This window comes from Drosophila hydei, unplaced genomic scaffold, assembly GCF_003285905.1.
Source record: "Drosophila hydei strain 15085-1641.00,03,60 unplaced genomic scaffold, DhydRS2 tig00000339-arrow-arrow-pilon, whole genome shotgun sequence".
Lineage (NCBI taxonomy): Eukaryota > Metazoa > Arthropoda > Insecta > Diptera > Drosophilidae > Drosophila > Drosophila hydei.
The window spans coordinates 773,107-800,350 of NW_022045712.1; the positions used below are offsets into that span (position 1 = coordinate 773,107).

The window sequence follows — 27,244 nt, forward strand, 5'->3', positions numbered from 1 at the left end:
TTGTTTATAGTTAAATATTTATTTCCGGTATTCTATGTTTATAAACTTTTTTCGCTGTCGTTTCATCGAGCTGCTTTTAAGGCGCTTCAAGGACAGGCGACGGGACAGCTCGCTGAGTGCCCAACGGATTGGCATGATATATATATAAATATATATATCTAACATATTACATATTTACAAGTGCGCTTGTATGTGTGTACGTGTGTGTGTGTGTGTTACAAAAAGGTTATACAAACATAAGTGTGGATCTGTAGTGACAAATACGAGTAGAGCGCCCGTGACTCCATTCGCTAGCCTAGTTGAATTGCACGTTTTAATATACAACTATTCAATTTGATATGAATTAAAGATTAGACACAAAAATAGTTAAACATAATGATAAAGTCAATCACACGCGGAACACACAATTCCAAATGGTTCTACAACAATCAAGTGTCGCTGAGAATATCCTTCAATATTGAGCTGGAGTTGCGGCTGGGCGCGAATTCGCTGCTGCTCATCAGGAGCGACTGCATCGGGGGCAATACCGTTATGGGGGGCGTGGCGTGCTCTATACTTGTCGTCGGCGTTGCGATGGCCGTTGCTGCCTGTGCTGCTGTTGCTGCAGCTGCAGCTGCGACATCTGCGCAGCCGTCGCCAACGGCTTCAGTTGCCTCCGCTTGCTTAGCCATGCTGAGCAGATTGGGTCGCGCCTGCGCCGTCGACTGCGGCTGGGATTCCTGTTCCAGAAACTGGACAAAGGCCTGCACCAAATTATCATTGCCTGCAGCAAGTAAATAAATAATTAGAGCCATTCCAGCTTGAACTTTAAGAACACATTTCAGATTTACCTGTGCTGGCGTTAGAGGGGCCGCCGCCGCCACCGCCGAGTATGTTGCCCAGCCAGCTGCTTTGGGGCTTGTTGAGCCCGACCTTGTCCGATTCCTGGGCATTGAAGTCGAGCAGGGACGATATCATGCGCAGCACCTGCTGCTTGTCGCCCGCATGTCCACTAACCACATAGCCGATCAGCAGGCTCTTGATGAGACTCTTGTCAATCTTGTCCGTTTGGCTGGACTCGCTGCTGTTCAGGCTCTGCTCCAGCTTCTGGTTGGCTTCCTTCAGGCTGTCCACTGTGCAAAGTATCGAAAAACAAATTCGCATTTATTATGTAACGGGACGAATCCAAACGCATTCTCGCTCTCTCTCTCTCTCTCTCTCTCTCAGATCTTGACTTATGTCTAAGGCTTACACAAAGACGCGCGCGCGTATTTTGGATTTTTGCTTAAGGCGTGGCATGCGGTTAGTGCGCACACTGCACGGCGTAGTATGACATAAGTACTGGTCGTTAGTTAAATGGCACACCAGTACCTGATGTAATACTCAACCGTACAGACGCTGATGCTGATGCGGATGCTGTTGCTGGAGATGCAGATGCAGATGCAGATGCAGATGCAGATGCGGCTGGCCGCCATTGCGACTGCGACTGCTACTGCGACTGCGACTGCGGCTTGTGGCTAAATTAAGCAGCTGCTGGGGTCTAAAGCTGGGGTCTGGTACGTCAGTCTGGACTCTACTCTAAAGGGGGCTGTGTTGCAATGCATTAGCTCAACTCAAACAACAACAACAATAATTATAATAGAAACAACAATAGCAAAAGGTCGAATCAGAAAACAAGAAATAAAGACAAGAACAACAATCGAGTACATAAATATATATTTATCTATCCATATACAAGAGAGATATATACGCATGTATGTATGTATATAGAAGAGGATATGTGGGCTATATATGCAAGCAAAACAAGAATCAGTTTAGTTTGTTTGTTTGTTTGTTTCTTTGTTACAAAATGTGGCATATGCTGCAGTCTCGAGCAATCTCCAATTGCAAAGTGAGTGCGTCAAATAGTTAAAAATCGCTCACATTTACAAATTGAGATTAATCAATGCTGCAGATAGGAGTTTGACATGGAATGCATAAATATAAATATATATATATATATATATATATATATATATATATATATATATATATATGTATATATATATATATATATATATATGTATATATGTATATAGATATATTTATATATATATATATTTATATATATATATATATATATATATATATATATATATATATATATATATATATATATATATTATATATATATTACTCTCCGATTTACGATGACGTATTATACGATTTACGATCAACTCTCTAAAAACTCAAATAAAAAAAAAACATTTAAACAATAAGGAAATATAGAATATACGCAAATCATAAATCATAAATCATAAATACAAAATTAAAACTATAAACAAATAATGGCATACATACAATATATAGTAGAGTTCACAGTTAAAGTATAATAACAATCATAATTGTAACAATAATAGTAATTTTAATAATAATAGGAACAGCAAGCAGGCAACAGCAAAATATAAATGAAACAACAAATCATAAGTTAGAACACCAAGTGGAAACTGTGCAGCAGATATATTTTCTATTATTAATTGTTTTTATTTTTATCAAGTGAAAAATAAAAACAAAATCTTTTTTTTTTTTTTTGTAAAATATTAATGAAAAAATTTAACATAATTTTTAAATATCTGCTATTTTACATTTAGCATTTAAATATTATTTTGTTTTTGTAAAGAAACATATTTTTTAATCTGCTTTATCAAAAAAAAAATTATTAAAAAAATATATTTATTTTTTATTTAAAAAAAAATGAAAAATGTTTAAATTTTTATTTTGTTTACAAAAAAAATTTAAGTATTTTAATTTTACTATTTTTTTAGATAAAAAAAGAAACATTTAATATATTTTTTTTATATATTTTACTACAAATAGAAACATTTCAAAACTATTTTTTCTTTGATTTTATATAAACAAAAAATAGTATTTTGGACTGTATATAATAAAAGAAAATATATTAAGATTACTTCAAAATTTTTTAATATATTATATTTTTTGCTTGACATTTTACTTTAAAATAGAAAAATTAAAACTTTTGGAATTTTTTTACTGTTAAAAAAAATTACTTTTTCTAATTTAATTTTTTTACTATTTTTTCTTATTTTTTTTTTTAAATTTTTTTTTAAATATTTTTTTAATGGTTTTTAATTTGTATATCCTTTGCACAGTGGTTCCTCTACAACTAAGCTATAAGCTACAAATCATAATTGAAATTGCCATATAAATGAATATAAAAAACATTTAGTTTACAACATAAAATGCAGCTAAATAATTCTGGAAATTTGTTGGCTTTTTTGGAGATATAACTGTGTCTGTGTGTGTTCGTGTGCAGCAGCAACAGAGGGAGATGGGGTTAATCTTGGTCTGGTGGTGGTGGCGGTGCTGTTGTTTGGTTAGTGCAAGCGGACGGACGTGGTTGGGTGCGGTGCGAGCGTAGAAGCTATTTGGAATATGAGGTCCGATTGGGTTTACCTGCCCTCTCTAAAGACCAACTTGGGTTTACAGCCAATATGCCAATTGCCACATGCCGTAGGTGCGATCTTGCGTGTCATTAATTTGTAATTTTTTTAAATTATGTTTTTTTTGTTTATTTTTTTAGGTTTTTTTTTTTTGCATTTTTGTTCAGATTCGTTTTTTGGTTTTTGCGCTTGGTGATAAAATGCAATTCAAAAAAGTATATACCAACTGAAATTCCGAGTGTTTCATATTGGGCATTGCTCCCAGAATTACCAGCTGATATTTACCTTTGAGAATCGGGTGAGGTGACAGCTTGTTCTCTCGCTCTTGCTCACACACTAACAGCCATACACATGCTCACTCGCTCACTCTCACTCACTCACTCACTCTCTCTCTCTCTCTCTCTCTCACACACACTCAACACTCACTCATTAGGAAAAAAAAACATTCAAATAGAACTTGGTGCGGGTGTATGCGTGAGTTCGATAAATAGATATATAACAGGTTATATAGTATATATATATATATAGTGGGGTCTGTGTGGATCGTGGGTTAAGAACATGCCGATATTAGAAGGCATTGCTGGGCAGTATTGGATAATCGCCTTTAAAGTGGATTTAATGCTGAATTGATGCGTTTTAGATACACGAAACGATTTGCCGACAGTTGTGGTTGGGGTGGTGTGGGTGTGGGTGTGGGGGTTAGTCAATAAACGTGAACATGCCGGATTCGAGTGCATGGACTCACCTTCGTCGCGCAGCACGGCGATGGCCTGCTGCCCAGCCTCCAGCTGATCGGACAGCCGCGATGCGGCGCGCAATCCCTGATTGGCCTCCGCCAGCTGCTGCTGCAGCGCATTGAGCTCCGCTTGCAGCAGCGCCTGCTGCTCCACCTGGGCCTGCAATTCGCGGCGCATCCTTTGCGTGGCCAGCGCAATGTCGTGCTCCTTGTCTGCGGCAACAAGAATGCCAAACTGTTAGCTTAACTCTAAACCGATTTGATAGCCGCTCACCATTCTGAAATTGCTCCAGCGCGCACTGCAGATTGGTTAGCGCCGCCTGCTGCCGCTGCTCGCGATCCTCGAACTGTCCGATCTTGCCGAGCAGCTCGTCCCGCTGCTGCAGCAGCAGCGCATGCTGCGCCTGCAGTGTCTCCGCCTGCTGATTGGCTCGAATGCTACAAACGCAAACGAAATGAAACTGTAAAACTTTGCCTCTTATCGCCGAGGCAAACGAAAGCTGCAATTTCGCTGCTCACTTATAATTGGCTTTTCGCTAAACGCGCCACAAAAACATCTGTCAGCTGTTATCGATAACAATCGAAATGGCAATGGCGCATTAGCGCGACAGCACACACTCTCACACACACACACACTCACACACACTTTAGTCATTAAGTGGCATACCGCATATCGAATGCAATTTGTATCAGGCAAAACACATATCGCGGGCCGCCGGCTGCTGGCGAATTCGCCACGCCGAGGCATGACTCGCCGCGCGCAAAATGGCGGCCGCTGTGAGTCACCCAACACAGAACTCACCTGGCTGACGTGTAGGCGGTGCTGGACTTGGACACCTCGCTCTGCAGGGCCGCATGCTTGGCGCGCGTCTCGTCCAGCTCGCGCTGCAGCTCGACGCTCTCCTGCGTGTGCAGCTCCTCGATCTCGACGAGATGGGCGCGCAGTCGCTCCAAGTCGCGCTGCACCGTCAACTGCTGCTCCTGGGCCTCGGCCTGCTGCTGCTGCAGCCGTCGCTGCTGGCTCTGCTCGGTCAGCAGATTTGTGGTGAGTATGTCGGACTTCTCCTTCAGGAAGCTGATTTGATCGCACAGCTTCTCGCGCTCCTTGATCAGATCGTGCAGCTGCTGCTCCTGCGGCTGCAAACGCTGTATTTCGGCATAGTATTGCGTGTTCTCCATGTGCTTCTGTTGCAGCGCCTTGATCAGCTCCTGCTTCTCACTGTTCAGTGCATCGATGGACTGCTGCAGCTGGGCGCCTTCCTTCGCTTGCAGCGCCTTCAGCTGCTCCAGTTCCTGCTCCATCTGCTGCACAGCGGCGCCATCTGTCGGCGTCTGCTGCAGTGCCTCCAACTTGGACTGCACAGCCAGCTGCTCTGCCTTCAGCTGATCGCGCTCCTCCGCCAATTGGCTCAGCTGCTGTTCGCGCGCCTCCAGCTCCGCCCTTTGTTGTTCTTGTTGCTCCGCCAGCTGGGATTGCAACTGCAGCTGCAACTGCTGCTGCTGCTGCAGCTGCGCTGTCTTCTCGTCCAGCTGGCCGCGTAGCTGCTCCAGCTCCACTTTGAGCTGCTCGCCCTGCCTGCTGCTCGTCTGCAGCTGCTCGCGCAAGTCCTCCAGCTGCTGCTCCGCGCTGTGCTCGGCCTCTGCCGTTAGCTGTTTCAGCTGGGCCTGCAGTTGCTCGGCTGCCTCTGTGCTCTGCCTCAATGCCTGCTGCTTGGACGTCAGCTGGGCTTGCAGCGTGCGGACTTCAGCTGTGGCTTCTTCATTCTCTTTCAACTTGAGCTCCAGCTGCTCGTCCTTGGCACGCAGTGACTGCCTGAGCTGCTGCAACTGCGTCAGTTGGGTCTGCTTGGCCAGCTGCACGTCGTGTAGCTCCTGGCGCAGCAGCTCCACATCCGGAATGTGCTCGGCAGAGCTGAGCTGCTCTAGTTCAGTCTGCTTGGCCGCCAGCTGCTGCTCCTGGCGCTGGAGCAGAATCTGTGCCTCGTCGAGCTGCAGCTCGAGCTGGGCTATGGTCTCCTCATGGTGCTCCTCGATGGTCTCCAGCTTGTTGCGCTTCACCTTGTCCATCTCGTTGAGCAGCGCCTCGTTGTTCTTCATCAGCTCGTCGCACTGCAGCACGTACTGCGAGATGTCGGCCTCGAGCGTCTTCTTGTCGTGCTCGGCGATGATCAGCTGCTTGCGCAGATCCATCAGGTCCCGCTCGGCCATGTCCAAGTGCTTGAGGCGATCGTTTAGCAGGTGGTAGGTGCGATCCAGGGTCTGTTTGGATTTGTCAGCGAGCAGCGCTTCGAGCAGCGAGCGCAACTGCGTTGAGCCGCTGTCAGCCAGGCTTAAGGCGTCCATGTCCAGGTCCAAGTCCAAGTCCAAGTCGGTGATCTCCTGCTTCTCCTCGGCTATGGCCTGGCGAAACTTGGCCTGGGCAATGCTGGAGTCTAGTTCCTGGCGCAGCTGGCGATTCTCGGCGCGCAGCGCGCCCAGCTGCTGTTCCAGATCATTGGCGTGCGTCTCCTGGTCCGCCTCGGCGTTCAGCTTCAGCTCCTGGTTCTGCATCATCAGCTGTTGCAGCTTGCGCTGTAGCTCCAGCTGCAGTTGCTCCTTTTCGCACTCGCTAATGCGCAGACGCGTCTCCAACTCGGTCAACTGACGCTCCAGCTGGGCGTCCTGCAGCTTGGCATTGATCGCCGTCACCTCGGCGAGGCGCGTCTCCAGGGCGAGCAGCTTGTGGCGCAGCTCCTCCCTAGATGGCAGCGTTGTGGCATCCACATCGACGTCGACATCAACATCGACGTCGACATCGGGATCTGGATCTGGATCCGAGCTAGAGCCGGTGGCATCTGTATTGCGTACAACTATAAACTCATCCTCGCTGTGCTTGCCCGTGGACGAGCTGTTGGACGACTCGGACGTCTTCTTCTCCTTGGACTGCTTCACCAGCTCGTCCAACTCGCGCTGCAGCTTCTCGCGCTCGGCATCGGCCTGACGTACGCGCTCAATCAGCTCACCATTGTCGGCGCCCCGTTTCTCCAGCAGCTGCTGCATCTCAGCCAGCTCCAGCATGCAGCGCTGCAGCTCCTTGCCCTGCTGCTCGACGCGCTGCTGCAGCTGCTCGCGGTCCAGCGCCACTGTCTGCTGTTGCTTCTGTTCATCGACCAGCTGTGCCTTCAGGCGCGCCATCTCCAGCTCGTGCGCCACCAGGCGATCGGCCTGCAGCTGCTTCAGCTCCAGCAGCTGCGCCTGCAGCTCGGTCTTCTGACTGAGCATATTCTGCATCGCCTGCTCATGCTGTGCATCGAGCATTTCCAGCGAGTTGCGCAGCTCGCCATTATCCTGCTCCAGATTCGCAATTATCGTGTTCAGTATGGACACATTCGGTGTGTCGGGCAGCGCAACCTCCACCATTCCAGCTTTCGATGAGCTTTGGGCTGCCGCTGCTGCTGCCGCTGCTGCTGCTGTGGCTTCCACGCCTGCCGGCTCCCAGCACCAACTGTCCTCCACATTTTGATCATCGCCGGATTGCTGCGCATGGAAGAGCAATGCATTTCGAGTTAGATTAAATCTTAGCTAAGCTTTATGCAGCTTTGTTCATAAAAATAGTAGTGCGACTCGGAAAAGCAAACTCGACAAAATTTCATTGCTCATAAAAATACTCGAACCACAAAAGTTTCTAAACAGTTCGACAAAAATATTAAAATTAATTAAAAAATTTTTTTTTTTTTTTTTGTGTTGCAAACTTTAGCTGCAACTTGGTTGTTCATAAAAATAGTAGTGGCTACTAAATAACGAAACGAAATAAAACCATTTAACATTAGTCTAACTTTTAGCGGTTTCATGCACAACTATATTGAGCGAACGCAACTGTACCTTGTTGTCAGCGTGGCACAGGTAAGCGCATGCGTTGCGCATGCGCCCCGTTGCCCGGCAGCGCGAACCCTTCGCACATGTTATCAGGTGGCAGAGCAGCGCATGATAATGACTGTCGAGTCGAGTGTGAGTCGTGAGCGACTATCAGACACAGAAGGGCTGTCGCTGACTACAACAGCAGTCGACGCGCTGGCAACAATAAATTGGCTATAAAAACCCATGACTGGCCGACGGGCGGACGGACGGACGGACGGACGGACGGACGGACGGAATGACAGACTACGACTGGTTGCTCACCTGCTAAAATGGCTGCCTCGTAAATGGGGGCAAATAGAAACTTAATTAAAATTAGCACAAACTGTAGCCAACAGAGTTTGCTGTCACAAGTGGGCGTGGCCAGGGCGTATGTAAAACGCATGGATCTCTTACGCATACCAGCCGAGCACGCAGCGCATACAGACAAATATCAGAGACACTTGTGCAAATTGGGTTATCTACATGCAGACACGGTAATGGCCATGTAATCAAGTGTGTGCGTGTGTGTGCCTGGGTGTGAAAACACTTGTGTTTCATAAACAAATATTAGTCAAATTATTCATCGCGACTCTATATGGCTACAGCGCTCGCACACGCACTCTATCTCCCTCACACACACACACACACACATGCAGGCGCTCTATAAAGCTGGCTATGAGCAACAGCAGCAGCAACAACAACAAGAGACAATCGATCATTTTGTGCGTCAGCTGAACATACCCAGAATTATGATATGATACGATATGATATGATATGATATATGTATGTCTGTCTGTATATATATATATACGTTTATCTATATATCTGCGTATTGTCGGCCAGGACTTAAGTCCATAGATAAGCATACAGCTATACACACGTTATATAGCATACGCAGACGAAATGCAAACACAGCGATACCTTCTCCAATAACAACAACAGCCAATTGTGGCAAGCTAATGAGCTAGAGGAAGCAGAGCCAGAGATTAGATAGTGGCAATGGCAGCGCAAACGCTGGAAATATACAGCTAAATAAGCAGCAACAGCGGGACTGCTGCCAGAGGCCAGCACTCAATGGGGCACGGCGAGCAGGTCGAGTGAGTGGGGTTGCTATGCCAGCAGCCGTAGCCAAGCCAGCAGCAAAGCAAAAATGTGCCGAATACGTGTAATCCAAGTAGAAGACACCGAGCAAGTCCCTGGATACGTAGCCGTATGTGGAGCTCATCAAATTCATGCTGAAGCAGCAAATGCAAAGCGTGCGAAAGACACCCTGTAAAGTGCTCTGGTCTTAGTACCAGCGAACGACTATTTAGGCGCTGCTAAGGATATAAAATATCCCAGCAACTTCCACTCGACATATCACATGAATACCCTGTAATTTTTTTATATATTTGCACTTTTTTTTATGGCTTACAGACCCGATTTAGCTAGTCTGCAGCTGCACAATAGTCAAGTACAAGCAAATGTATGGGGTATGCGCGACCTGAAGATACTCTAAGCTCTGCATGTTAAAGCTCTGAAAGTTATGCCTATGGATATTTAGAAAATCGTCAAAGTTATCAGAAAAATCTGCTCAACTCCCACAGCGCTCAGCATCTAGTAATATATAGCTCACATTTGAGGTCTTTAGCTTTCGTAGGACCTGAGTTAGAGCGCAGTTCGTCCATTTGAATGCGAACATGTGCCAGAATATTCACACACAAAAATACCAAAAACTCTATCAAATAATTCGATTAGCACAAAAATCTGTAAAAAAAAAATTGCAAATGTTTCTAAGAAAGTTGATAAAGCTAATGAAGGGGAACTATTTTTATGCGAATTTTTAGATATGAGTCTTACTGAACAAATTCAATAAAAAGCCAGCCACACATGCTCATAATCTGCCCCGAAGTCGTTGGAAATTTTCAACAAAATTCTGCAAAAATACAAATAATAATAAAAAAAAATATTGTAAAGAAACAAATTGAATTGTAGTCTAACGAAATATATTTAACGTGAAATCACTTCGCATTTTTATTGCATTCGTAATACGCATTGGCGCTGCCATCATCATCCATCTTATCTTATCGCGGCCCCATAACCGTGCTCAGGTCGGCATAAAGACTTTTCATATACTGGGCCTATATGGGCCGATTGTTTATAAATAATTAAGTAAATATATAAATATCGAAGCACTGCCTCATGGGCTAGCGAGGAACGGCGCTGGCATAAACAGCAATGAGACCCGAGGGAGTCGCTAAAGCCAAACACACACACTCACACACACACATGTACATGTATATTCAACTATATGGGTCTCTGATTGCCCGTCTGCGTTTGCTGCTTTGTTGGTGTTTGGTTCCATTCGCCTGAAACCGAGCAAAATTCGATTGCAAATTGTAAACACTGCCACGAATTTTCGCTGAACTGCAACTGCAAGGCCAGACTCGAAAACCGCAACAGGTGACAAACGTCTTACTGAAACACATATGCCACAGCTCGAGCGAAGTGCGGAAGCAGCTTGTGAAAATAGTTTGAAATATAAAGTCCGCTGCGAGAGATTCCAAAAACTGCTAGCCAGCTGAAATGCCGGTTAGTGCTTAGTGCTCGTGTAGGGTATCTAAATGTACAGTCATTGGAACAGGGAACACTTGTGAAACCTAAGCTCGAATACCTGTTAAAACTGCTAAGTATCTAATAGGTAGCTCAGCTGAATACCAGAGATCAGAGCCAAGCTCTGAAGCACACGTAAATGTAGGGTATCTAATATGCCACTCAGTTGAAAAGAACTTCGCCAGAACTAAGCAAAAGAAACGAACGTATTTTTACTGTTGTAAAGCTGCAATGGCTGCCTAATTACTATTACAGGGTATACAAAAATATGCATAATTTACATGTAGAATAGGCCCTTAAAAAATTAATTTAAGAGTAGCAAAAATATATGTAAAAAAATAAATAAAAAGAAATTTTAGAAAATACAACTTTTAAAAATACTAAATATACTAAAAATTTTAAAAATACTAAACATGATAAAGAAAAAGGAGCAACTGTAAAATGATATTTAAATTTTTTATTTTATAGCAAAAATACTATTTAAAAAATACTAAAAAATATATATTTTTTTAAATAAACTAAGCAATCATAAAAGGCCATTTTACAGGGTATTACAGGATATTAAGCTTATCAAATTTAAAAATGTATTTTTGTTTTAGCACAAATTGTGCTTAGATAAGCACAAAAATTAAAAATAAAAAAAAATGACTTAAGAAGTTTTTTCGAAATCTGAAGCAATTAAAAAATAAATTATGAGCGAGCATGACTTTTTCTTTTGTTAGCTTTGTCTGTCATATATATATGCATATGACATATAGATATATATATATATATATATATATATACTGCACATTACTATAGGAATGTGCACTTTGGCTCGCTCTTGCCAACGAAACTAACTCAAAAAAAGGTGACTTATCATTAAGTGGAATAATTTAGTGCATGCAGTTCAATATCCAACTAAGAAGAAGAAGAAAAAGACGACGCGGAACATAAAGTCGGGAATTACTTTGCTAGGCTAATAATATGAGAAGATGTCAAGAGAGACAAAAGTCGAAAGTCAAGGCGAAAATGACGATGAAATCTCGTCGTTGCTGACCAGACCAGACCAGACCAGAGCAGGCCAGGCCAGGCCAGACGACAATCAGCTTCAGTCATAATTAAGTACACGTACTCATTACACACCTCCATGTAAAGCTAATGAGCATTTTAAAATAATAACAACAACAGCAGCAGCAGCAGCAGCAAAATATATGAAACTTACATGTTTTTTCTTCTTCTTCGAGTGTCAGCCAAAAAAAAATTGCAATTCTTAATTTGGCAGCCGATTTAACGACTCAATCTCACAGTTTTTTTTATTAAAGTTCGACCAGCAAAAAAGCGGAAAACAAAAAAAAATAATAGAAAAACGTAACTAAATTATTGTAAAGTACATAGAACGGAAAAAAACCCGGTTAATTTTCACTTGGCAGGCACTTGAGACGCTAGCGACGTCGGCGTCGCATAGTGTTCGCGTTTTTTATATTATTATTTATTTCTTAAATTTTTTCTCTCATTTATTTTTGCTTAAACTTTAAACGTTTTGAGCGCGGACAACAGCAACAACAGTAAAAAAACACAATAAAAAAATACAACTGCAGCGAGTACAGCAATGGGGCAGCCAAATAAACGTAAATGAAATGAACTTCAAATTCGAATTGTTAGTTAGTTATAGTTGGCCGGCAACGACAGCGTTCACGTCTTGCCCGCAGCGCGACCGATCGACGAGTGAACGCAACGTGCATTGCGCTATGGGGGAAAATAGCGAAGCGCTGAGAGCCACAGTCGACGTCACAATTACAGCGACGATCACTCACACACACACACACACACGGTCGGCTGGCTCTGCATGTGTGCGTGTGTTCGTTAGTGTATGAGCGCGCAGTCGACTAGCGGCTCAATGGCAAATCCTGTCGGCCAACGTCAGCAGCCCAAACTGGAGCATTTTACATATATGTAAATGCTGTTGCCTGTGTGTACGTGCATGTATTTTGAGGGGACCAGTAAAATAGGGCCCAAAGCATAGATCATCTCTAGCTGATATATATATATAAATATAGTGTATAAATATATAAATAGAATCAATTATTGCGGTTCTCTTTCGTGCTTTATGCAAGCTCTAAAGCTTAAGTATCGATTGAAACTTTAATTTTTGTTTTATAATTGTTATTTAGCAGCTTGTCTAATTGCGAATGCTTGAAGTTTGTGCTGCTTAGTATGAGGACTAATGAATTATTGCCAAGATAAATCCATATACTGCATCATCAGAATATCAACTATGCAATCAGAAACATGCGATTTATGTCTGTTAATTAATTCATGTTCATTAATTGTTAGATCGCAATATCGACTGAAGGATTGAAGATATATTCATACTCATGCTCATAGCCGTCGTTTAGCTGCAAGTCAAGTATTGCCTGATTTGCTTTCCAATTCAAACTCAACTCTTAATTAATAGAGAAATCAAAATTAGAACTTTTGCTGCTATCTTTTGTTTACAAGCTGTAAATCGATGAAATTACTCAAATTTATGATTGATTTCATATCTAGACACAATTGATTTAATGGCATTTCCACTGCTCCCCGATTCGAGCAAAAGATTAGGAATTTGTGCATGAGAAACACATGAAATTATCGTCTAATCATATTCAAACAGAGGTGCACAAGACACCGTCCAGTTGTGTACACACAAACATTTCCAATGTCCAGACATATATAACTCAACTGAGTTGTCTCTATAGCTATATATATATGTATATATATATATATATATATGTGTGTGTGTATATACTTATGTATATGGCATATCCAACTCCGACTTGTGCTCTCCATTTCAAAACTCAAATAATGCGCGTCGGCTATTTAACTTGAAATTAAGTGAAGTCGCTTTTATTTGCTTTTTTTTTTTGTTTGTTCTCAACGCCGACGGCGACGGCGACGGCGACGGCAACGTCGCTGCGCTTTTGTATCTTCGGCGACAAACGAACTCAAAATGTAGTTTTCAGTTTTTAGATAGATATATAGCAACAACTTGTTGAAAATGGGCAAACAAATATTCACATAGGTGTAATTCCAGGTGTGTGCGTGTCTGTGTGTGTGTGTGTCTAGGTGGACAACCTTAGACGTGGGCTTTGCTTCCATACAGCATCAAGTCTAGGGCATACAGATAACTCATATACACGCAGATACAGTCAAAGAGAGAGAGAGAGAGAAAAGCTATATAGATATAGATATAGATATAGATACATACAGTCAGACGGAAACATGTTTATAGGAGAGATACAAAGTGAAACTCCTCAAAGGAGAAAAAAGATAACGCACCAATGGGAATATATATCTGTATATAGCTTACGCGGCATGGGACTGTGCTCTGTTAGCAGCACCCACATGAGCACAGAAGAAATTTCCATACGAAATTCGAGAATTGTAGAACTTGAAATAGATAAACTGCCCGCAGTAGAAAAACGAAGTTAGATAAGGAAAGTTTTCCCACTGCCTGTAACAATTTATAATGCTGATCATGGTGATGAGGATTCTAAAATAGATGAAGTTGTTTTCATACAATTCAACGATCCCAGTTTGTTTTATGCTGTTATAATAGTTTGTTAGTATAACAGTTTGAGTAAGTATTAAAATTTGGATCAACTTTCCATACATATTTAATGTGTTATATGCTGTTCTACTAGAATCTATAACAAACTTTTGTACTTGAATACATAACAAACTGTTATACAAGCAAATAAAAAGCTGTTCTACTAACAAAAATAAATATGGTTATGCTAACAAAAAAAAATGGTTAAAAAAACTGTTTTTTCAGCATACATCAAACTGTTATACTAACAAAAAAAAATGGTATACTAGAATATATAACCAACTGTGACATTAGAAAAAGATAGTTTAATACAAGCTGTTATACTAGCCTATAACAAACAGTTATACTAACAAATAACTACTGTTATACATAGTAAATAAAAACTTTTATACCAGCATATAACACATATAAAATGTGTTTCAGCCAAGTTTCTCCAAAATATTTAAATCAATATTACAGATGTTGAGTAGCCCTTGCTTTGGGGCAGTGTAAAGGGAGCTGCAGGTGCAGATGACGATATGTTAGGAGTGTGGAATATATATAGATAGCTACATAATTATATGTATATATAAATATATGTATATAAAGAACGAGATATTTATATAGTACCCAGCGACTGCCAGTTGTTGGTGCAAGCGTCAGCAAAAATTGTGGCAATTGTTTTCGGCATGTTCGACTTCTAGCGCCACGACTTGAAATTTGCATAGATACTGTTAACATATATATATATATATATATGCATATATAAGCGTGTATGCATGTGTGTGTGTGTGTGGGTGTGCATATATAAGGCAGTAATATATGGCCACGTCGTTGACTTTTAAACGGGGATGTTAATGTAGCTGTTTCTGTTCATTTTTTGTTGTTTTGTTTTCTGTGTTTTTGTTACTGCAATCGAGCGTCTGTTTAATTAGCAGATAAAAATACAGACAAGCCATGTACCTGTTGTGGCATCTGGCTCTAGCACACAATTGCTCGCGCTCTGACTGGCACGATATCAGTAAGAGCAACAGCAACAGCAACAGCAACAGCAACAGCCACACATAGACCACATTTGTCGTTTCCGACGCCCGAAAAGTCAAACCAAGCCCGTGAGTGAGCGACCCGCACACCAAGGCAAAACTCAACACACGTTGCAAGCGTTAATTAGTTTTGGGAGGGGGCATTTCTTTTATCAGCAGCAGCAGCAACAAAAACATTTTTCTAACGCGTTTCGTTCTGTAACAAATGCAAATCGAATTGTTGATATATATACATATATATATATCTGAAGAAACTGTGACTCCACTTCAGATCCTCCCCCACCCCAGTCAAAAAGAACAAGAAGAAAAGTCCGTCTTGCCGGCGCCAATTGTCGACCCAATTGTATAAATTTTCATCTTATTGGTATTTGTTTAGCTCCAGGAATTGTAGTTATAGTAGAAGCCACACACACACGTATATATATACATATATATACATACATGTGTGTGTATGAATAGCCCCAAAATTGAGGCCAAGTCGTATTTAAACAGATACAAGATGCTAACGAACTGCAAAGATAATAAATATTTAAATTGTATTTTATTTGCACACGTTCGATCAATATGTGGAAAACGAGCATCGTCGCATAAGTTAAAGAAACGACAGAGAGAGAGAGGGAGAGAGAGAGTGCGTACATATTAGATATAGATAGTCGACTTTGTATAGAGCCGGACACACGGATGCGGATGCATAATGATCAATGACGTGCGGCTGTTGTTGTCGCAGTTGTGCTGCTCTTTATCTTCCTCGTCTAAGCGAGGCAAATGTTTAAGGCTGATCTAGAGCACAGCTACAGCTACAGCTACAGTCTGAGCTATAGATATACAAAAGATATGGCCATGCATAGCTGCATATATATACATAAACATATACATAGAGCTTGTGTGTGTGTGTGTTTGTATATAGCACTTGGTACGTACGTTGTTACCTGGTGTCACGTCACGGAGCAGCAGCAGCAACAGCAACAATAATAGGTACAACCATCGAACCGCTTTGTATTGGCATCCATTTAACACATTGCTGTTAAAATTCAGGCAAGAAATCAAATTCAAATAACGCGCTTCAAATCCGCCGCCCGACAACAGTTGACCCAGCTCCCATTAGATGCTCCTACAGAGAGACGGAGATGTGCCCTAGCATACGTAAACGGAACACGCTATATATGTGTATACAAGAACTGGGTACAGTAAGCGTTCGATATGTGCAACATTGGCCGACATTTTGCATTAAGAAACACGCATTAAATGTGGGTTATAGGCTAGTATAACAGTTTTCTTTCAGTATAACAGTTTCTTACAAGTATAACATTTTGTTATAGGCTATTATACAAGTTTGTTATATGCTAATATAACAGTTTGTGCTTGTATAACAGTTTGTTGCTGGTATAACAGTTTGTTGCTAGTATAACAGTTTGTTGCTTGTATAACAACTGGTGTTTTGTATAACAGTTTTTTTCTATATTAGTATATCAAATTGTTATATGCTAGTATGACAGTTTTTGGCATGCAAGTATAACAGTTTCAGTTTCAGTTTATAGATTTACATTAATTCCCTTTTAGTATCCTTCCAATTAAGTCTGTTTTAGGAAAGATCTAATGTAAATCTGCAGGGATTCGATTTAATTATGTTTATGTTTTCGATTTGATCTGAACACCATGCAGCAGGATATCCGGCGGCCATATTGAAGCAACGCAAAGAAAAGTCTGGGGGTAAACTCTAGTGTGAGAAAGCATGCGAAGCTTAACTAAGAATGGATTTATTTTTGTTTTAGTATCAATTTTCAGCATTTCAGCTGGAAATGGCTAGGAGCGTAACAGCACTGAATGCGAGGTATCTGCAAGTCGAGTGCATTCGCTTCAATATAATAGTGCTGGGTATCTGCAAGTCGCACAGATTTTCTATAGAGAATCAGTAGAATCCCAAGTCAAATGACAGCTTCTAGTTTACTGATTGCTGGGCATCTGCTAGTCGAGTCTGTCTTAGATGTGCCAAGTGCTGGGTATGTGCTAGTCGAGTCAGTTTCTGCATATAATATATATCAACTGCTCTCTCAGATGTCCAACCTCCAACTCTCCAGCAAAGGCCATGCATTTGCTCTCCTCAAATTACTCGAGCCCGCCCTCGTAGGGGCAGCCACCCCTTGCGCCCTGTCGGCTGCTGCCGCTGCGCTAGCTGCGCTAGCTGCTTCTACCCAAAGCCAAATGCTAATAAGCATTAAATTATGAAAAGATTTTTCGTTAGCAGGCCAGTCGGGCCATAAATGACGAAATTTAAGCGCCCATATTTATAGCCCAGACTTTTTGCACTGGAAAAACCAAGTGCGCGCTTTTCTCACTCAAGTGTGTGTATGTGTGTGTAAGTGTGTGTGTGTGTGTCTATGTGTGTGTGTGAACATTGCGTTAAGGTTTTTATTGGCCAGTCGCGCAGTTGCATAAACACGGCAAAGCCAACAGCAAAAAAATGAAAATATGTTTTGTTGCTGCTGCTGCGGTTGTTGCTGCTGCTGCTGCTGCTGCTGCTGCTGCTGCAGTTGTTAAAATCGAAAATCTGAGAAACTAGAACGCCCAAATAACCCACGGCCCATAAAATATCTAAACAAATTGTGCAAAACGACGACGCGCCGACGTCATCTCCAAACTCTTAACAGCTAAATGCTAAACGCATCTCTTACTATTTTCCAATTAGCCACTGAATATGGCGGTGCGGTGGTGAAGTGGTGCAGTGGTACAGCAGTTCTAAGAACACAACGCTCATATATCAAGTTCAAGGGGTCAGTGGGTCAGTGCAGCGAAAGGCAAATGCTTTGCGGCGCATTCGCCCGAAAGCGAAAAGTTTCAAATGAAAATAAAATTGTTTAAAATTTCTTCTCAACTTTTTTAATAATTTTTAAAAAAATGTTTTATAATTTTTATTATATTTTGATCTCAACTTTTTTATTAATTCCTAAACAAATGTTATATAATTTTTTATTATATTTTTATTATATTTTGATCCCAACTAGGTTTTGGCCTGAGCAGAAAATATATTTCTGCAAAAGATTCTATTTCATTTCCCTCTCTCACTGTTTAGCTACTTGAAGTCTGGCTAAAAATTTATATATCTTTAAGTCTTTATGTCTAACTATATTGATAACTGTTTTGGCAACGCAGTAAATGCCACGTTAAGTGCCTGTAAAATAATCTGCTGACAGCCTATGCTCAATGACAGTCGCTACTCGTTTTTTCTGCCAATGTTTAATTCTTTTGGCGGCAAAAATGACACGCCCACTTTGACTGCCCACTTGGGACTGTTGATGGTGATTGGGAAGAAGTATTTATATCTAAGTTAAGGCAGCAGTTGCTCAACTGCAAGATACCCTGAGGCATAGCCAAGCCTAAATACCTTTCGGCTTTCGGTCAATTTTATCCCACAATATTTTATAGAATATGCCAGAGCAATGAGAGCGAGTGAGAGTCGGTTGTGTCTGACTAGCAAATACCCTAAGCTCTGTGCCGCAGCTTATGGGAGAAGGTGGGAAAGGTGAGATGGAGTGGAAATCTCTTTCATTTTGCTTGAGTTTGAAGAAGCTTTAAGCTAGTCTTATATCGATTTTATGACTATCGATCATTTTATGTAAAGTTAAATTGCGCATGCTCAAAGAAAAACTTACCAGATTGATCGATTTTAATCGCTGCTATGGAAAAAGTTATCGATGATTATATAAAGTTTAGGAAACTGCCAGATAGATCGATTTTAATTGATTATATGTGAAAAGTTATCGATGATTTTATATAAAGTTTAGGGAACTGCCCAACTAGATCGTTTTTAATTGATTCTTAATGTAAAGGTATCGATGATTTTATATACAGTATAGAAAACTGCCAGATTGATCGATTTTAATCGATTCTAAGTAAAAAGTTATCGATGTTTTGATATAAACTTGCGCTGCGAGAAATTGAGAAATTGCCCAGATTGCCAGACAAGCGAAAAAGACTAATCTAGACTGCATTGTTTACCCAGATCAAGAATATATATACGTATATACATATTACGGAATCATTTACACTTACTGCTGTAAGCCTCTAAGAGCTTAAAGCTTCCCAGGTTGAGAGACAGAAGAAAAAGGCCAGAATGATTACGCTGCTAAGGCGCATCAAGAATATATACAATATACAAATATGTATATACATGTACATATGCAGTATACCTTCTGCCACGCCCACTTTTGACAGCTACACACCTTTGAAACGCCCGTTGTCCTTGTCAGCAACAGTTGACAAGAAGTTATCGATGCTTTGCTAAGCTGAAGTAATTAATTTTTGATTGACAAATGCCCCCCAGATGGCCTAAGGCTACAGCTACAGCTACAGCCATGTGGCAACAATGAGATATATGTATATATTTATATATGCATGCATACAGATTGACAAACATAAATATAAGTGCACCCATATAATTAGAGTGAAGGTTAAATTCTAACACAAAAGACAACTTGAGAACATTTGAATTTGCAGGCCAAGTTGAAGCTGGTGTGGCGGGCAGCTGTTGCAGCTGCAACGAGCAGACGGGCAGCAGGGGAGCAGCTGGGTTGGCGCAATGCAGGTTCTGGCTTAAAACGCCGTTTAGGCCTCGATTCAAGTCTCGTTACACACACGCAACGCAACGTGGCAGACAATTTGATAACGGAAGTGGGTAGCAATTGTAGCTGCAGCGCCATCTGTGTGTGAATTATGACAACACACACACACACATAATGTGCGGGTGCCTGTGTCTGTGTGTGTGTGTTCACAGGGTCCCCCACCAAATTGATTTGAAGTCGGATTGGGACACTGTGCAATGGCATTGTTAGCTACTCAGTTGGGCAGTTAGTGAAAATTGCCGTTCGCTTCGCTGATTGTTTATAGAAACTTACAGACACACAAAAACGACGCCGACAACAACAACAATAATAACAATGAACAATGTCAACTATCAAAATGTACAAAAATAATTGCAGTTCTCTGCAACAACAACAACAAACAGAGTAACAACTGCACTTAGCGACATGCAACGTTTTGCCTCCCATTGGACGCAGGTCAAAACACATAAGAAATAAACTAGAAAAAAACTAAAAATAATAGACAAATAAAAAAAAAAACAATTTTACATACATATATAATGTAATTTTCAATAGTTAAAGGGGTTTTTTCTCTATATTTCTTTTTTTTTTTGATAATTTCATAAATGCAATTTTGTTTTCATTGGTCGCTCGCTGCTTGACCATTTGGGTATTTGGTTAGGCTCTGAATGGCAGCTGGCACAGTGGGTGCATCAGCGGATGATCAAGCTTTATTGACAAATTGACAAATAGAGTATCATGTCAGATTGCAAGTGGGATTGCCTGACTAGGAGATACCCTGAACCCTGCGCCAGAACTATGCTATTCCAATCATTCTAGGTTTCTGCTAGACATACCATAATTTTATATATGCTCTACTTTATATACTACACAGCTCAGCGCGGCTGCATGGACTTGCCTAGACTGTAGTATAGAAAATGTTGCTCTAGTTGAAGTTGCTTTCTCACTTTTTCAGAGCTTGCTAAACTCAGCCGAAATATCTTAAGTCTGTGTATTGATGAATTCAAGGTTTTTTTTTTTTTTTAACAATTAAAGCAAATTATCGATTATTATCGATAACAAGAAATTAAGTTGAGTTATCGACAAAAATATGGTATATAGAAACATAGCGGAAAAACTGAAGCAAAGTGTCCTCAGAATTGCCTCCACTTGTTCCCCAAGGATGACGCGAGGCTATGATGGAGGAGACAAAGGCGCCACTAAACTAGAATAGAAAACTACATTTTATACATTATATAATATTCGATGGGATCTACTTTAATAATTATGAAAAAAAAATAAAAAAAAATATTTTTGAAAATTGTTGAAAAAGAAAAAACACAAAATTTGTTAAATTTTTTGAGCGCACCTCGTATTATAATACTCTACGGATTATTGAAATTTTAAGATATATAAAAATATCTAATGGTTTCTCTTAAGAACTAACCAAAAAATCGCTTCAATTGTTACTAACTTTTAGATATTTAAACGCAATTTTTTATACACTCATAAAAATATTATAGATATAGAAAATATATTTTTTAGAAAAATAAAGAAAAATATGTGAGGCAAATGCAAACAAATGCAAAATGCGATATTGAGCGATTGACACGCATATTGGACAAGGTTGCGACAATCGAGCCATGGCTAACAGGCAGCGCCAATGGCATAGACCAAACGGGCCAACTCCCCCGCTCGCTGCTAGGCGCAGCGGCTGTCCCCTGTTTCCTCGCCGCTGGCTGCACTAATTATGAAGAGGCAGAAGGCAGCCGCAGCGGCAGTCGTCGCAGAAGAAGAAGCAGAAGAACTGTTGCAGCTGAAAGCCATTTGACACAGTTTGACCGAGCGTAACAAATCAACATTTTGAAATGGAACACGCTTGGGGCCATTGAAGCTGACGTGGTCACAAAATGGACGAAAAACAACAGGCAAAGCGAGAGCGAGAGAGAGGGATAGACAGAGAGAGAGAGAGAGAGAGAGAGTCGCAGCTTTGCATTGATTCGCGTCGCTTGAGAGGCAAGTTTTTGATGATCTAACCTGATAGCAATATAAAATAATACTCGCCACCTCAACTAAATCAGCCTTAGCCCCAGCCCCACCACCTATATACAGATAGATATACAAAAATATCGTAGCTGACATGTAACATTAGTTGCTAATGCCAAATAGTTTATATTTGTTGTTGGAACGCGACGCTGCCAACATGGCGTGCTTCCGGTTCCAGTGCATGCCAGCCAATATGCTTCAGCAACCCCCCAAAACAGTACCCACCGCCCTCCCCCTTCCAACAGCTTCCCCTGCGATAGGCAACCCCTACTCCGCGGCGCGCTCAGGGCTGCGGGCTCTTGTGATGCGCGCTTCATTACCCGCCCACATGTCAACCAGCTCTCAATTTGTTGACGTTGATGATGATGATGCGAGCTGCACCGCCTTTTGGCAACGCCCCCTCACCTGGATTGCTGCCCCACAGCGCCCATTATCAACGCCAGGTGCGTGCTCGTCGCTCGTGTCAAGCGCCCAGCACAGCTCTTGCCAGCCGACTCTAATCATGGCGTTTAAATTGAACAATTAAACTAATTTCGCTTTGGCGCTGACGCATGGAGACACAAATTTTTCTCTCTTTCCATTTTTTTCAGTTTTTTTTATACATTTTTCACATATTTCTATTTGTTTTTCTATTTGAAGAAATATTTCGGAACTAGGCTTTAGCTGCTCACTTGAAACGGTGCCTAAGGCGCGTCCTTCATGCTGTCTCTAGAGACATCTCTGCTTTCATTGCATCAGCTATCGACTAATCGGCGCTGTGATTACTATATAATATAGCAGACATATGTACTGACTTTGTGTTTGCTCTGTTATTTAGTTAGTTAGTTGCTTCTGTAGAGGCAGCTCTATAAGAGACATCTCTATGAGAGACATCTCTCTTCCCTAGAGACATCTCACAAGTCAAGTCTGTTCATTAGCTCAAGTTTCTACCAAGGCTCGAATCTTCAGCCAGGCCAGGACACAGGGTGCAGACCTGTCTCTTCTGAAGAGACGTCTTAAGTGTCATCTATGAGAGGCATTCCTATAAGAGACATCTCTCTTCTCTAGAGACATTTCATTAAGTCAAATTTCAGCCCAGTCGCATCAAGCATCGATTGCTCATATCTTGACCCCTTGAGACATTTTAGATATCAGGTCTTAGGACAGCTCTATAAGAGACAACCCTTTGAGCGACATCTCTCTTCTCTAGAGACATTTCAGGCTGCATTAAGTCAAGTTTCAGCCAACTCTCATCAAGCTCAAATCTTGACCCAATGAGACCTGAGCTGTCTCTAGCTGGGCCCAGCCATTGCCCATTCAGCTCTTCCGCCAAAGACAGCAAATAATGTGCCGCACTTTTTCCATTTTTTATTTTTTTTGGAACTTACCTCAAATGAAAACTGCAGTCAAACTTCCGACACGATAAAAAAAAAAATACAAAACGAAAAACAACGAAAAGATAAAAAAAACTGGTAAATAGTTATTTGTTGCTGTTGGCCTGGTTTTTGGAAAAATTTCACACGATTTTCAAAATGCAAATTGCGTTTATGTCTTTTTAGGCCAGCAACAAGAGCGCACCGAGGCCCAAAGCCGAGGCAACATAACAAAAACAAAAATATGTTAAGTTAAATAATGAAACAAAAAAACAAAAAAAAATTAGAAAGAAAGAAAATTAACACTTTATGCGGGTGCGAGTGCCGAGACGGAGGCAGTTGATAGTTGAAACCGGGCGACGATCGCACGTAACCGAAATGAATGAGCTGTGAGCAGGTGAGTCGCCTTTTATAGGTGCCTGGCCTGGCCGGGCCTGGGCTGCCCATCTGCCACCCCCATAATATGCAGAGATACAGAGCAACCCCCACCCCAAGCTTCCGCTTCCTCCTCCCTCTGCGCCTCTCTTCGCCCTCCCACACACCCTCACAAAGACACAATCGAACCATCGAATCCTGGCCAGCTCAGTGCGGATAAGATAACGGGCCAACACCATATTTGCGGCCACATGGCCCAGCGGCTAATGGGGTCGCGTTGCAGAGAGCCAAACCATACGATGTTATCGCCCAACCGCCTGGGCCACATTTATGCAAAACAATATGGCGTCTGCCATCGATCCAATCAATAGATAAACGGCAAGTCGGCCTCTGATAACGGCGACCCGGACTAACCCCTGCCATCTGGAGCGTTTTCTCTTCTTCTTACTTTTCCAATTAATTCATAATAAGCTAATACGATTTCCAACTTTCATCGCTCCTAAGTACCAACTGTAGTCCTAGAGGATATGCGAACATACGGAAATATCTATATAAAAGATATATATATATATAAAAGTAGTGCTATATAAAATTATATATATGATATATATATACATATAGATCATATCAAATAGTTTCATCTAGTTTTGTATAAAAATCTATGCGACACCAAAAGACATAAACTCTTTTAAAAGAACTTTGTTTTATACTCGTTCACAAAGTGAACAGAGTATATTCGCTTTGAGCAATGTCTGTCTAGCTGTTCGTCAGTCCCTCTGTCCGTCTATATAGAAGCTAAAAATTGACAATATGCTCGTTGGCACTCTCCCCTTATAAATATTATCGCCCACAAGGGTCGTGGCAAAACGGAAACGCTATCTTATAAGGCTATATCTCATAAATTGGCAAAATATATACTTGAGTTGAAAATCTAAAATATAAAATAAATAAATATATATAAAAGTATATAAATATAAAATTAATAATATATAGTAGGTAAATCCACAGCTATTGGGGACGTGGCAAATCGAGTAAAAACTGTATTTTCCACAGCTACAATTTCTAGATTTAACAGCTCATTTACTCTTGACCTGCTCTATTGATTCACTAAAAATTGTATACATATGTACCTGGGGGCGTGGCAAACTGAAAATAACTATATCATGCTAAGTTTTAAGGCTAGAACTCGAAAATGAAATAGTTAAGTTGCTGCACGCTGCCTCTAGAGGTTTAGTAGAGGCGATTCAACTGTTTTTGTACCAGGAACGAGTATTATGCAGTTGGGATTGCCCGAAAGCAACCTTTTTACTTTAATTTGTGCATATGCATAAAATATAGATAGAAGTCAAGCTTAAAACAGTCCAAGTTATAAACAATCGAAGCTTTGTTTTGATATTTTATGAAATTCTTAGATAAACTTAAACTTGTGTTTTTTTATTCTAAAAATATATAAAAGTTATGCGAAAATAATCCATAAAATACAACTGGAAACAGAAAAACGAAGCAGTCTTTAAAAAGTGTGCTTCATCTAGAAAGTCTATTGCAGAAAGGCCTCGAACTATGTTAAAATATGTTTGGAAATAATACTCGCTTCATCTGAAATTGTATATATGACTATATAATTTAGTCAACTTAATTACAAGCCGATATTAGCCAGCCTAGGCCAGTTTGACATGAACTAATATATATATAGTATCTTCAGTAGATATATCTCGTATCTAAAAGACATGTGTGTAGTATCTAAAATATATATGAACACTGAGCACTTCACGCATCATACGATTTTGGTACAGTTGTGCACAGGCTGGCTAAGCGCTGGTATTAGAGTCAAAATTAGAAAGGTAGAACCCAAGCCACAACCCCAAGCACTATCAGTCGGGTCGCAGGTCGTCAAGGGGCGAGGTGCGAGGGGCGGGGCGAAAGGGTTCTTATATGCGGGCAAGGCTCGATAGGCGACCTAATCAAAAATAATTCGGTAAATTAAGCAAACAAGAGCAGATGATATATACCCCATATAGCCAACAATATACTAATAAGTATATAGATATACGTGTATATACATATACGTTATATATAGATATTTATTTGAATAGATATGGCATATAGTGGTGTGAAGCATAATGGGAAACCAAATAGAAATTTCCTAAACTATTTCACTTTTTTTTGTCATTCTTGCTTTTCCATGGAAAGGCGAACATTGGGGCAGGAGCGTGCGAGCGGGCAGATATGACAAGCTGCCTGCTGCTTATCGGTGTGCGCAACATAATGTGGCAGCAGGTAAACGCTGATAAGGCCACGTTGCCAGGAGGCCAGCAAGCAGATAAGCCAGGCGAAGCAGCCAGGCTGTTGCTATTGCAGTTGCCGCTCCTGAGCTGCTGCTGCTGGTGCCGACGCCGCTGCTGCTGCTTATCACAATTTAAATATTAATTTAGGGATATGAGCAAGAGAGATATAGTTACGTGCAGTCGATGGCTTTGGCTCTGACTCCGCTCCGTTTGCTTATCGCCGCACGCAAACAGCGCGAGCAAACAGCCAAGCGATATGGAGCGCAATGTTCCCAGCGATATATGGCCATATAAATATACGTATATAAGTTATATATGCCTAGCATATGGTTCACATGGTCCATGGCGGAGTTACACACCGGAAATGTTGCATGCAGCCGCTGCAGTTGGCTGCCAACACACGTAACACCGCTTGCCACGCCCCCAACTCTACTGTACTCTAAGCTCTAAGTGCTAATCAAAGTGTTTTGCAGGAATTCACTCGACTCACCAGCGATTTTGTTGTGGCGCCATCAACGTCAGCGCCAACGCCAGGTTCGTTAATTTGTTGACTGGTCTTCAGTGTTGCAAGCTGCTTGCGTAGTGTGGCAATCTGTTGATGCAAGTGGCAAAAAGTTAAACGCTGTGTGCACATATGTTGAAGAGCATACAGAGCAGGCAAGAGTGCGCAGGAGCCGTCTACAGGAAGTCCTACAAGTGCAGCTTCTGCAGCTTCAATGGAGCAGCAGTGGCAGCTGCAGCAAATGCTCACTGCTATGCAATGCAGCAAATGCACTGCATTGAAGCCACTATCGCAGCCGCAAGCCGAACAGCCAATGGAGCTGTGGCAGTTGCGCCTTGTACTCACCTCACGGTCCTTGTCTTCACATGACTTTTCCAGCTGCTCCTTGAGCATCTGCGTCTCGGTTAGCAGCTCCACCGCCGTCTTGGTATTTAGGTCAGGTCCGCGGTAATCATCGTCGCCGGGTCCGGCTGTGTCGGCCAACACCTCCTGGGCCAAGTTCGTCAGTTGTCCTTTGATGGTGTTTAGGCTGTTGTTTAGCCACGACATGCTGCCTGCTGTCTACGTCCTGTTGATCAACGCTCTCTTGCTCAGTGTCCTATATATTACTCGATTGTATATTCCTTAGATTAAAAAATAACTAATTTATAATTTTGCGTGGCACAAAAGCTGCTTCAGCTGATTATTGTTATTGTCATCGTTGGTATCGATAGATTTGCTGACGATATATCGATGGGTGCATGCCAAAATGCTGGATGCTGTGAGGCACAGATGTCGGCTGTTTGGCTTTTTAGCTTTTATTGCGCCAAATTTAGCTGAGCTTAACAGCTTCAACATTCAAACGAAATACCCAATAAAAATATTATTTTATACATATATATATATTGAATA

The 27,244-nt window shown here is 41.4% G+C and overlaps 1 protein-coding gene across 1 annotated transcript; it reads right to left on the reverse strand.

Moving 5' to 3' along the window:
* LOC111596739 (myosin-11) lies at positions 1-27,047 on the reverse strand. Its single transcript, XM_030224035.1, has 7 exons — positions 26,699-27,047; positions 26,342-26,443; positions 4,958-7,671; positions 4,430-4,593; positions 4,165-4,368; positions 831-1,112; positions 1-763 (listed from the first exon to the last, which is right to left on the reverse strand). Exons 1-7 carry the CDS (start codon positions 26,900-26,902, stop codon positions 429-431), a joined length of 4,005 nt encoding a protein of 1,334 aa, XP_030079895.1. The 5' UTR covers positions 26,903-27,047; the 3' UTR covers positions 1-428.
* Between the last annotated feature and the right edge of the window lie 197 nt (positions 27,048-27,244).

Coding starts and splice junctions, on each gene's coding strand:
- LOC111596739 (XM_030224035.1), bottom strand. CDS start 26,902: ATGTCGTGGCTAAACAACAGCCTAAACACCATCAAAGGACAACTGACG. Junction 4,594..4,957: donor ACCGCCTACACGTCAGCCAG/GTGAGTTCTGTG, acceptor TTGCGTTTGTAG/CATTCGAGCCAATCAGCAGG. Junction 764..830: donor CCCCTCTAACGCCAGCACAG/GTAAATCTGAAA, acceptor TACTTGCTGCAG/GCAATGATAATTTGGTGCAG.